A 13396-nucleotide genomic window follows, 5' to 3' on the forward strand; every position below is an offset into this window, starting at 1 on the left:
AAGCAAAGAGCGAAGTAGTGAAAAGTGGTAAAAGTGACTTTAGTGGTTTAAAAGTGATTTCTAGTGTTGTAAATTGTTGTGTAATTAGTAAATAAAGTTTGTTGAATTTATTCTAAGTCTCACTTATTAAAAAGAACCCAGTAAAGTGTAACAATACTAATTCATGATGGTACCTTATAGAAAGAATATAAATAAATAAATAAATAAATAAATAAAACGTATTTATTTTAGCACTTGGCTAGTATACATTATTTACAGAGTTGTTACTTAGCGCTACGACATCTTAAGGAAAAAACATTTTTATTTATTTAAATAAAACATTTTTAATTTTTTTGTAAATAATTTAACGCTCTGTACATTCTTTAACTCAGCCGGCAGAGCATTATACAAACGAAGGCCATCACCAAACAATTGCTTTTGCAGATATGTGCTTCTTGCAAACTGGATATCAAAGTCATTTCCTGAGCGAATGTTATATAAGTGCCTCTCAGACCTGGTAACCAAATAGTCGTTTAGATACGATGGCATTAAATTATTCTTGATTTTAAAAATAATCACAATATTTGAAACTTCGATACTCTGGGTTATGGAGAGCCTTAAGGAGCTTAACATCATGATGATGTTTATCACAACCTAGAATTACGCGCATTGCCCTGTTTTGTAATAGCTGTAGCCTATTAATTTCCTCCTTATTACATGCCAAAAGCAAGGAACTACAATAATTAAAGTGTGGAAGAACAATAGTGTTATATACTAATAACTTTGCCCAATAGCCCAAATTTTGGGCCACCCTAAAAAAAAAATCCAATTTTTTTGCCAATCTTTTTACATATGAAGAGTCCACGGAAGAAAGGCGAAATGTCACATTTTTATTATTTTTGAGCTAAACATGGCAACGTGTAGGTTATTAGTAGTATATTTTTATGCCGTGGTCAAAAAGGGAAGAAACGCGAAGCCTCACAGCTTAAACTGTGTGTGAAAATATCCCTACAACGAAGAAACGCGAAAGGTCCATGCGAAAAGTCGAGAAAGGTGAAATGTCCACATCGTCAACATACTGCGTGCAGCTGTAAACGTTTAGTTTACGATTGACGTTTGGGAAGTTAAGTGCGTTGTTTCTTAAAAAAGACCTACAAACACGTTGTAAATAATGTCAGACAGTACAGACAGTGACAGTGGTGATTTGAATACTCGTCAAAGAACAGCTAAGAAAAAGAAAATAACAGGCCGAACCAGTGAAGTAATGAAGCGAATGAGACAACAGAGTCACGAAACAGGTGAGAATTGCCATTGCAAAAGATTAAAGTGTTTTTCCGTCGTAAATGAGGAAAACCGCTCAAATATTGTTAGACAATTCAACGCTATGGTTTATAACGAGCAAAATAATTACTTGGCAGGACTTTAGTGCCCGTGAAACGACGAAGACCTGCAAATGAAGCTACAGCTAAATTGCACGATGCTTCATACGCTTTTAGAGTAAGAACAGTGACTGAAAATGAAACTACTGACATTCCAGTTTGCTTCAAAGCGTTCCTAAGCATTCATGGAATCGGTCGAAAGAGACTTGAAAATATTCAAAAAAGTTTGAAAGCTTCGGGAAGTGCGCCAATAGACAAGCGGGGAAAAAATAAGAAAAAACATGCATTGTCGCAGGAGAGATTAAATGAAGTTCTCGAACATATAAGAAGTTTTAAAGGAAGAGAAAGCCATTACAGTAGAAAAAAAACAGAGAAAGTCTACCTTCCCGAAGAATTAAATATTAAAAAAATGTATAATATCTACAAGGCCACCAATCCTTCTGCTGTCTCATACGAAACATATCGCAACATTTTTAATAAACATTTTAACATCAGTTTCGGTTATCCGCGTTCCGATACCTGCAGTACCTGCGACAACTTCACAGCTGAGGTAAAGGTTCTTCAGACGAAGCTGAATGTAGGTCTTGATGCATCTTCCCAAAAGGACATTGAGGATAAGATCAAAAAACTTACTACGGAGAACCAATTACACAAAGCTAAAGCTGAGGTATTCTATGAAAGAAAGAGAAAAGCTCGAAAAACAGCTATGAAGAATGTTGAAATTGAAGCTGTCGCCATGGACTTCCAAAAAAATTTACCGATTCCTAATTTTGCGACTAATGATGTGTATTATAAGAGACAGCTCACTCTGAACTCATTTAATATTCATGTATTGTCTACAGGAAGTGCGACATTTTACGCTTATCCCGAAACCATAGGTGGCAAGGGCTCAAATGAAGTCGTATCATTTCTTCATCATTTTATCTTTGTTCAGCTTGATGCAAGAGTACGTCACCTCCACATATTTTGCGATTCATGTGGAGGTCAAAACAAAAACTTTACCGTGTTCCGCTATCTTCATTATGTCGTTCATGTTACGAAGAGACTAGACAGTATTGTTGTAACGTTTCCAATCAGAGGGCACTCCTATATGGAGTGCGATCGAGATATGGGCGTGATTAACCAAAAAATTAGAGTTGAGCTCCCGGAAGACTGGTACAGGGAAATTAGATCATGCAGAATTAAACCTAATCCTTTCAATGTCCTGGAAGTTGACCAATCACTTATACGAAACTGGTCTCAACTGTTGGACACCATGTACGTGAAAAAACCGCCATATAAATCACGACCAATCCGGGAATTAAGAATATCAAATTGCCATCCACGACTTTTGGAACACAGAGATGCCTATAATGGACACTGGAAATCATCGATTATCAGGCCACGCATTGCGACATCTGAGCTGCAGCTTCCAATGAGAGAGTTTATTTTACCACCAAAGTTATACACCGGTAAGTTTGCTTTACAACTCAACATTTTTTGTTTTTTATGCAGTATTTCTTTTGCAGATCCAATAAAAATAACGCAGGAAAAATTCAAAGATTTGCTTCATCTGAGCCAGTTCTGCACCTCTGAAAATGCCAGGTCGTTTTACAAAGGCTTACCTCATAACTCCCAATCAAAAAAGACAAGAAAAAGATAAGGGCAATTTTTCATTATCTAAAAATACGACAGTTCGCATTTTTCGCCGTTTTTTTTATAAATATAGGACATTTCGCTTTTTTCCCGTGTTACGAATGTTTTTTATTTTTAATAAAGCATTTTTTTAATCCCGTATTTTTTTTAAATCTGATGTCCATCAAATATGATGCAAAACAGTACATAGAATAGGCCAGTACAAATAGATCCAAAAATTTTCAAATTATACTATGCTAGTAAGTGCTCTAAAGTTTAAATTTTGATTTTCTCAAAACAGTGTTTGATGGATATTTCGCCTTTCTTCCGTGGACTCTTCATATATTTTTATCATATAATAAAACTGGTCTCAATTACACTTAGTTAACTTTTTTATACCCAATAATCTGTGAGAAATAAAATAACCCAAATAAATTGAGACATCTTTCATATATGAAGGTATTTTCCCGATTAAAACTTTTTTGTCACCCTGTATAACGCACAAGAATAAACTACCTAATAAAGTGCAAAAACATTCACATGTAATAACAAGAAATGTTGCAAAAAACATGACCACATCCTAATAAACATATAAATATCACCGAAATAAGCATCTCATATAATTATAATAACAAGTCTTCGAAAATCCAAAAAATCTTGCTGATTATGTAAAACATTTCTGAGAACATAGAACGTCAAACACCAAAAATCAATAGTCAAGATAAAAAATAAAAGCACAACATCGTTTATTACCCTCGAACTAAAATTTGTGTAAAAAACGTGCACCTGCATAGTGTCGAATGAGAAAAGCCGCCCCTCTCCGTCACAACTCCCCTCACCTATATTTAGTAAAGCGCCGAAAGCACCTTCAAGGTCAAAGTTGCATGCTTTTTTCATTCATAAAACGCATCATGTCTTCTAGCGCCATCTTTTAGTTCATTTTTTAATCCTACATTGAAAGACTAGTAATGGAAAGACAATGATATTGTTATATTGTGTTAAACATAAAAGATCACTGTAAACTGCAATGATTTTCACTTTTCAGTGAATGTTAATATTGGAATTATAGTATTAATGTTAGTTTGAATAAAAACAGTTGCCTTAGCTTAAAACATGCTTTTATAATGTTGTGTTATGTTATAATGTTGGCAGTTAAAAACTTAATGTTTCACTCTTCACAATTGTTTTTAGATTACTATAGTTATTCAACCTCGGGTTAGTACTGGGATGTCACTCTGAGGGGGCGCGTAATCCGCCGGTTGTTTACTATAAACCATAGAGGATCTAATAACTAAGAAGAGAGGTTAATCCCATGATATGTGGTTGTCACAGAGTTTAGCCAAAGACTAGAGATATTATACATACTGTAATAAGACCGGACAGCCGGCATAATTTCTTTGATGTTTTGGGCGAACATTTCTATGACCTTGAACGCCTGGCTCTTTAAATCGGAGACCCAAACGCTGTTGTCAACATGTTAGTTAATTCAGTGAAACAGCGTTGTAGATTAATTATTTTTTATTTTACATCTAATAAAAGTTATTATATCTTCCAACACACCCATATGATTTAGACTGCTTCCTTGATTCTGCTCTGGGTCAAGTCTATGTTACATTATAAACAAAATTAACAAAATCCGAAAATTTAACCTTACTTTGTCTCTTTACATACTTTATTCTTTACTACAAATAAACAAATCAAGAAACAAAAACCCAGATTTACGCGATGTTGCCAACTCACAAATATCATTCAATCAATCATATGGATGTTTTATTGCCATGTCGTTGTTTTAGGCATTTTAGGATTAGATATACCGTAATATTATTTAATTTTTCTAATGATAACTACTTATATAGTTCTATTTAAATATAGTATAATCTAACATATGTAATTTGCAAAGGATTTGTTAAGAGGAACATTGAAGTCACGAAATAAAGAGAGAATTGGCATTGCTGCTCATAGAGATGCTGGAATGCTGGGGTGGGAGTTGTCGAGTCCCTTTAAACGGGAGTCTTCAATCTTTCTCTCTCTAATTTTATTCACTCTGTCTTACTGTCTCTTCTTATTAGTCCTATATACATCCCTATTCTTTGGTTTAGCAGTACTCGACAGTGGCGGCTTATTGAATCTGCGTTAACGATAGTGTCGGTAAAAAAAATCCCGCTTTTCTCCGCTTGACAATAAGCGGGACTTGTAATGTACCAATAAATTGTTTCGATTTTCCAAACTGTATGACCTTCACGCAATTTGGATTACACATGCAATTTGATTGTGTGCAGTTACCAACTATATAAAATAATTGTGTATGCACACAATTAAATTGCATATATAATAAAAATTGGGTATTTTTAAAAAAGACGAAGCACATATACTTTCACAAATAATTCTAAATTTATTTTATATTATAAAGCTTCAGTGGTTGAAAAAATAACGAAATTTAGGCCGTATGAGCTGAAGTAATTCATTTAGACATTTGTGTGTTACATTATTTCTACATACCCAAGACTTTAACTTTTTTTAAAAAAGTAAAATTATTATTAATATCAGCTTTTTCTTCTAATACTTGTTTCTTTGCAATAGTTTCACTTTCATTGCAAAATTCATCATATATATTTGCATCAACATACATTTATATATACATTATACATCATACATTTGAGTCAACTAATGTGTTAATTTGAACTTCAGAACTATTTGAAGTAGTACACGTGTTTGTGGAATATGGAGAAGGTAGAGTTGGACTTGAGTGTAATATAAGTCTTTTCGTTAACTCTACATCGTTACGCACTTTACGACGTAAATGTCGTTTAGAAATCAGCTTTGATTTAGGCATTTTGAATATTTTAGCACATATGTTTGGTACGCTATCGTTTTTTTATTAAAAAGTTTACCTTTGCTATAAAGAGTTTGAAGCTTTTTGGGTAAAGCCTAAAATAAAAAAATAAAAAATTATAAACGTAGTCTCACTATGAAGTGTTGTCAAATACAGTTTAAATATATTATTTAAAGTCAAAGAAATAAAATAAAATAAAATAAAAAATTAAATTACCATTCTAAACTACAGACCAAAAATCTTTGTTATCTATACAGCGTGTTACAAATTCGATGCATTAGCATTGCTATCTCAGAAACTGTAGTAGATCGAGGTTTAGTTAAATGAAGACAAACTTGAAAAAAATGCGTCAAATTTGTAACACCCTATATGCGACTTTATATATTTACACGATGTTAAAGCTTACATAGTAAACTAAAGTTATTTTTACTATAAAATATATTATAATTAAAGTTCTGTTACATAAAAGTACAACATTGTAACAATATTGGTGTCGTATTGGTGTGTAAAATTAATTGTGAACAATTACCGTCGTAATGGAAATTATGTTTTTCTTCTACTTATATTTATATCGAACAGTATACACATAAAATAAGTATACTGTATCAGTGTAATATACCACTATAAGCACATGCACTCTAGATATAATTATAACTTCTACCATCTAACTAAAATCCTTATTACCGACGGTGTTTAATAGCACTTATTTATGTTGAAAATACTTTTGACTATTGTTTTCTTGTGCGAGACCACTGTGAACCCACCATTACGTTTCCAGTGCTTGTCGCCGGGCGATGGCAGAGATTACTAATAGAATGTGTAGAGAGCGTTTCGTTCATCGTTTTTTCCACAATTTCTTTGTTATATCAGTGAAATAAAACCAGTCTATTATACACAAGTTAAAGTCGTTATTTTGCTATTAATCCTAACATAAGTAATAACATAAATTTGGTCCTAATCGAGCCGGATAATAGTGAAATATTACATCGAAGTCATGTCCAAAGCCGGTTGTGTGTGCCGCCATTACGCCTTCCGTCGGCTCGTCGGTCGATGACGTATGCTGCTCGTCGATGCGACCGATCGATAGTTGCTAAGGACAACAGAGAACAGCGGGCCAGTGGGACAACAGTGTGAAGCGGGTGAGAGAATTCCTTTTATAATTTCCCATTTTCTATTCCGTTGTTTGGTTTACATTACGATTGTGGCGTAATCAGAATAGTTTACTGCTACCATTTGTTTGATGGTGTATTACATGCTCTCGAAGAGATTTTTTGATGTTTTAGCGGTGAAAAGTGTAAATAAATATACAATATTACACTTTAATTGCATTGTCCTGTATATTATTTCTTTAAATTACTGTGGGGTGTGTTTATGCTTTGTAATTCACCTATAATTCTTTTAAAATGGCAAACACAGAGGAATTAAAGCGTAAAAGAAGGGCTCTTAAAAGCAAAGTTACTATTTTTTCTAAATTTCTTGCTGGGTTTTTAGACCAAAATATTGAAGGTATTTCTGAAGTAAGTGCTGTAAATCTCAAGGAAAGATGTGAGAAATTTGAGCTAATTATAGATGAGTATAGCAATGTACAAACAGAAATTGAATGCAGCATTACTGCGGAGAACATAGATGAACTGCTAAAAACTGAGGACGTAGAGAGAGAAGCTTTTGAGGAACAATATTACAACCAATTAAGTATTGCAAAAGAGTTGTTATCAAAACTAAATAAGAATGGTAGTCCATCTGTGTCCTTCCGTAGTCGTGTTCCGAGTGATATAACTGCTGCTAGTGACATTGAATCTGACAATCTTAGTAACTCGATTCAATTGCCTAAAATTTCAATACCGACATTTTGTGCTAAAAATCTTGATTGGCTCGAGTATCGCGACACGTATGAATCTCTCATACACAATAATGAAAATTTAAGCGCCATCCAGAAGTTTCATTATTTGAGGGCCTCCCTGGAGGGGCCGCCTGCGGATATTATAAAAACCATGGAGTTTAGTGCTCAAAATTACGGCACAGCTTGGAAGTGCATAACCGAAAGATACAATTGCCCTCATTTATTAATAGACTACCACATCAAAGCGTTGTTGAATATTGACGTAGTTAAAAGAGACTCTTCGACGGAACTAAGAGGTTTATTAGATACTCTCATGAAAAACTTAAGGGCTCTGAAACAGTTGGGGCAACCGACAGATAATTGGGACGTACTTATAATTGCACTGTCGGCAGAAAAATTAGATAAGTCATCCAAATTTGAATGGGAAAAAATAAAAACTCTTAAAAACTCGGTTCCAACTTTTGAGAAGTTTAAAGTTTTTCTAAAGGGTAGAGCGGAATTGCTTAGTAGTCTTTAGAGCAAAATATTTACCAAAAACACACGGATGGACAAATAGATAAACGTAAATCTAATACTACTCGTGGATTTCTTGCGATCGAAGGTGACGTAAAAAAGAATGTAAATACTCCAGTGTGTCAATGTTGCAAAGGTCCTCATTACATTCAAAGCTGTTCAGAATTTTTGCTTTTATCTATTGATGATAGGTCTAAAAAAGCTATGGCATTAAAACTGTGCGTAAACTGTTTGCGCTTCGGACACTATTCAAAAGTGTGTCGTAATTCTACATGCAGAAAATGTCACAGGAAGCATCATACTTTAGCTGTATTTTTGCGATGGGGCGTTTTAGCAGCTTGTCTTATAAGCAGCTTAAGCGTTACGTCACAGAAAAATTTCTTGCAAAAATAAGTTGTCTAATAAGCGTTACGTCACAGCGTTTCTGACATTGACAATTGGCAGAGGTTTGACTTTTAACGACTTTTTTAACCTTTTTGTTTTTGAATCTTTGAATAGAAAAATAGTGGAATAGTGTACCTCCAATTTTGTAATATTAGTATAAACAATGGACCTCGTGGAAGCACTCGTTTTGTCAGATAATGATGTACTATGCCCTTTTTTGGCTAAAGGCATAATGTTTCCCAGTAGGTCAATTTTAACACCAGTCTTAATGCTTCTAGAGAGAGAAGAACATTCTAAAGCCTTATGCATGGAAAACTGGATTAACCGCTACATTGAGTACGATTTTTTTATGTTATTTCGTATGTCCAAGGCGACGTTTAAAGACTTGGTAAAGATTACACAATGTCCGCAACTATGCAAGATTTGCAAAGGTGGTGGACCAGTTCCAGTTGAAACCAGTGTCCTAATTACATTATGGTGGTTAGGTTAAGGGGACACCCTTATTTCTATCAGTGTCATCATTTCATTCAATGTCGCAGCCTCAACAGCTTACACTTACTGTGATATTGTAATAAAACGTTTAGTTGAGTGACTTCCTCACTATGTAGTTTGGCCCAATGCAGCAGAAATGGTGACAATTGAACAACAGTTTTATGAAATATGTGGGTTTCCCGGTAAGGATGTTTTTTTTAAGTTATAACCAATGATTGTGTTTTCAATATTCTAAGAAGAGATTCTAACAAGTATTTTCACACTATAGTAAAGACTTGCAAATATATATTGTTACTGTTTTAGGTGTTATAGGGGCTATAGATGGCTGTGTAACGAAGTTACTAGGTTTTTACCGTTTTCTTAATTGAATCGACCAACCGGAATCATCGATTTAATTGTTAAAGTTCCCACAGTCCGATTTTCTCCGTTCTTGTCAGTTTAGGATCGGGACGTCGGTTACTTTTGTTAGGGTCATAGCGATGCGTCGCGGAAAACCGCTAATTGATAAGTGCGTGGTTGATAAGTTTTACGCGGCCGAATGTTCAGCGGCTATAGTACCGCAGTTAACCTGCAAGGGCGTCCTGCCGGCACCCAGTGTGTGGCAGTGCGCGCGGTTCCGGTCCCCCATACATGGTACGTAGGTGAGTGGGAGATTGCAGGAAATAAAACTGGCCTGCACGCAGCAAACGGCCTCTTCCACCTGCGGTCAGCGTCCGAACCAGTCAACCTGCTCCGACTCGAGATCCGACTAGCAGTAAGTACCATTCAACCACGTGTACCGGTACGGCATCTGTTCTAGGCCTATACCGCAATACCTGTCCGTTCCTTTTGATTTTCCCCAGTATTTAGTACACCGTAGTTAGCCGTCGTGGACTCGTAATGACCCGGCGGATTTTTCCCCAGTAATTAGTACACCGTAGCTAGCCGTCGTGGACTCGTAATGACCCGGCGGATTTTTCCCCAGTAATTAGTACACCGTAGCTAGCCGTCGTGGACTCGTAATGACCCGGCGGATTTTTCCCCAGTAATTAGTACGCCGTAGTTAGCCGTCGTGGACTCGTAATGACCCGGCGGATTTTTCCCCAGTAATTAGTACACCGTAGCTAGCCGTCGTGGACTCGTAATGACCCGGCGGATTTTTCCCCAGTAATTAGTACACCGTAGCTAGCCGTCGTGGACTCGTAATGACCCGGCGGATTTTTCCCCAGTAATTAGTACGCCGTAGTTAGCCGTCGTGGACTCGTAATGACCCGGCGGATTTTTCCCCAGTAATTAGTTTACCGTAGCTAGCACCCGGATTTCTCCTATTCTTAACCGCCAGGACAGCTGCCGTAGACACCGTTAACGTGAACACCTTTTATTTGACCGCTTTTATTGGTACGTTTAACTGCTTTGTCACCCGCGTCCCGACTTACACGCTTTAGGTTGAAATTGACCATTTAAACAAAGTTACACGCTCTCTCTCATAATTATACTTGCTTTCGTTTCTGTTTAGGACTTAAGATACCGTTAGGGTTCCGATTTTTGTTTTTTTCCGATTGGTACTGTTCGTTAACCACCGTAGGTCCGTAGTCATAATTTTGGGTTAAGTGTTTCAGAGTGTTAATTTCTGTTTATTTTATTTGGAAACACGACCCGGTGAGTTTGTAAATTTACTTTTGTGTTTCATTGGGCCTGTCAGCCTTGCAAAACCTTAGCGCCCGCTTACCTTCTTCGACTGTCTTAAAGGTTACCCCGGTAGACGGAGCGTTTTCCTGGTTTACGCTCCGCGGTTATTTGAAAACAGGTGGCGCCCGAGGCAATTAAAATCAGACTAGTGTCAAAAGGGGTATTTCATTCGCGCCCCAACAAAAGAGCGTCACAAATTTGGCGCCCGAGCAGGGACTACGTTTTGAGTTTTGAACTGACAGTGTTTCAATTAACCGTTTTGTTTTTTTTTTTTTCTCCCTTTTTAATATAAACGTGTAACTTTGTTGTGGTTAATAGCTTAGGATAACTGTACTAACCGAGCTTGATCCCCGCTTTGCAATCCACTAAAAAAATTTGTCTTTAACCAGTCCGGCTTTGATTTTTTTTTACCCGAGTTTAAATATACCGTGTAGCCTGGGTTGTCATGGATACCGATCAAAAAGATAGTTTACCGTTAACCGTCACCGCCGCCACCAGTGCAGCCGCCTTCTCAGGAGGCACCGAACCGATGGACTCCAAAATTGCGTACGTTTGCCAGCTCAGGAAAGACGCGTTGATAGTTGAACTATCCAAGATTGGATTAGACACCAGTGGCACCACAGAGGTATTAAGGAAGCGCTTAATTGCCTACTTAATGGGTGGGGAATCAACCCCGATAGTCAGAACTGCACCATTTACTTTTCCTGCAGTAAATACCGAACCGACCGCTACCACAGTATCTTTGCCCCCGACTACCGTAGTAGTTAAAGTTACCGAGTCTCTTACGACGACCGCCCCCATTTTTACAACACCATCGACGTGGGGTGCTACACGCCCAATCCCCAGTTGCAATACCGCCGTAACGTTCACTTCGGCTCATACAACTCGACCGATTCACGGTTCCCGAGTTCCCCCTCTATCGTTGACTTTGCCGGTAACTTATCCCTGGATACCGCCCATGACCACGGCCAATGAAGCGTCAACAAAGCCACTTCCTTGTCTGCTGGAACCCACGCCGACCCTGCACCGGCAAACACCCATGTATTTTCGCGCTCAGGACTGGAAAGTCTATTTTAATGAACAGGACGACCCTGTTGCTTTCCTGGAGCAACTAATGGAAATTTGCGCCGCCAACCAAATCCATCCAGACTTACTAGTGCCGCAATTACCTATGGTGTTGCGTGGTAATGCACTACTGTGGTTCCGAAACAACCGGCATCGTTGGGCGACGTGGCAGCAATTTGAGGCTGATTTCCGCACCTTTTATTACCCTCTGGATTACTATGATGATCTGGAGGCACAGATAAGCCGCCGATTGCAAAGACAAGGGGAATCCGTTAGTCGGTACTTTACTGACTTACAAACTATGATCCGCCGGCATGGGAGTATTACACCCGAACAGGAGTTACGTTGGTTGTACCGAAATATGACACCACAATTAAGACAGATGGTGCGGCCGACCGACTTTTACGACGTGTTAACTCTGTCACAGAAAGCCCGTGAGACCGAACGCCTCTTAGAGGAGGTGAGGCAGGCAGAGGCATGTAGTTACCGCCCTCAACCTGAGTTTACTAGAGTGAATAGTCATCAGGAACCGACCATAAAGTCACGACAAGTACCCGAGACACGGGTTACCGTACCAGGCCGCCCACGGCCAATTGAGGGGAGTCGACAGTCTCGCAACAACCAGTTCCTCAATACAACGCACAACAGGTCACCTCAACACCCACCTCGTACTGAAAACCGTCAAGGTGCTCCCGTGGGCAATCCTGGAGAAATGTGTTGGAGATGTGGAGAGACCGGGCATTTCCGTACAGAATGTACGCGTCCGTCCCGTCTGTTCTGCTCCAGATGTGGGAAACCAGGTGTACAGTCTCGGCATTGTGATTGTACACGGCCGGAAAACTAAAAGGGCGTTGTGATAATGCGAGGAAAGCACAACCGCCCGACGTAACCGCCTCGACCCACCCTGTTTTGACCGTTACCGCCTGTCAGCCGTCCCTTGTAAATACCGTTCCGCCGTTAAACCCCGTACCGACCGTTACTCCAGTTAACTTTACCGTACCACCTGTTCCTGTCACCTGTCATACCGTACCACCTGTTCCTGTCACCTGTCATACCGTACCACCTGTTCCTGTCACCTGTCATACCGTACCACCTGTTCCTGTCACCTGTCGTACCGTACTGCCTGTTCCTGGCACCGGTCATACCGTACCACCTGTTCCTGTCACCTGTCATACCGTACCACCTGTTCCTGTCACCTGTCATACCGTACCACCTGTTCCTGTCACCTGTTATACCATACCACCTGTTCCTGTCCCCCGTTATACCATACCCAAGTATACCGCCGACAAAGTTAACATTACCGTACCGACCGTTTCTGTGCCTAGTAGTACCGTACCGACCGTTAGTAGACATAAGCGTGACGTTACACCAGTCACTAAAGTACCTAACGTTATTACCAGTTACCCTGTACCGACCGAGACGTTGGTTAACGATTCTGGCACAAAAGACTACGTTCTTCCGACCGCAACACCAAACGTTACCGTACCGACCGTCCCAGTGCCATCTGTTGCTGATATACCAGCAGTCACCGCCCTGAATGCTTTCCTGACCACGGACAATCGACCCCACATCTCTGTCAAAATCTTTGACACTGAATTTATGGCATTAGTAGACACTGGTGCTGCCCGT

The 13396-nt window shown here is 38.7% G+C and overlaps 1 protein-coding gene and 1 long non-coding RNA gene across 2 annotated transcripts in view; both read left to right on the plus strand.

The window, feature by feature from the left end:
- Positions 1-13396, plus strand: part of LOC145736574 (uncharacterized) — a 276677-nt gene that overhangs the window by 57900 nt on the left and 205381 nt on the right. The window lies entirely within an intron of this gene.
- Positions 645-3290, plus strand: LOC145736592 (uncharacterized). The gene is made up of 3 exons (XM_081991036.1): positions 645-1277; positions 1406-2809; positions 2867-3290. The coding sequence occupies exons 1-3, from the start codon at positions 1151-1153 to the stop codon at positions 2998-3000; spliced, it is 1665 nt and encodes a 554-aa protein (XP_081847162.1). The 5' UTR covers positions 645-1150; the 3' UTR covers positions 3001-3290.

Source organism: Ips typographus, linkage group LG12 (genome assembly GCF_016097725.1).
Source record: "Ips typographus isolate SLU linkage group LG12, UJ_Ityp_2.0, whole genome shotgun sequence".
Lineage (NCBI taxonomy): Eukaryota > Metazoa > Arthropoda > Insecta > Coleoptera > Curculionidae > Ips > Ips typographus.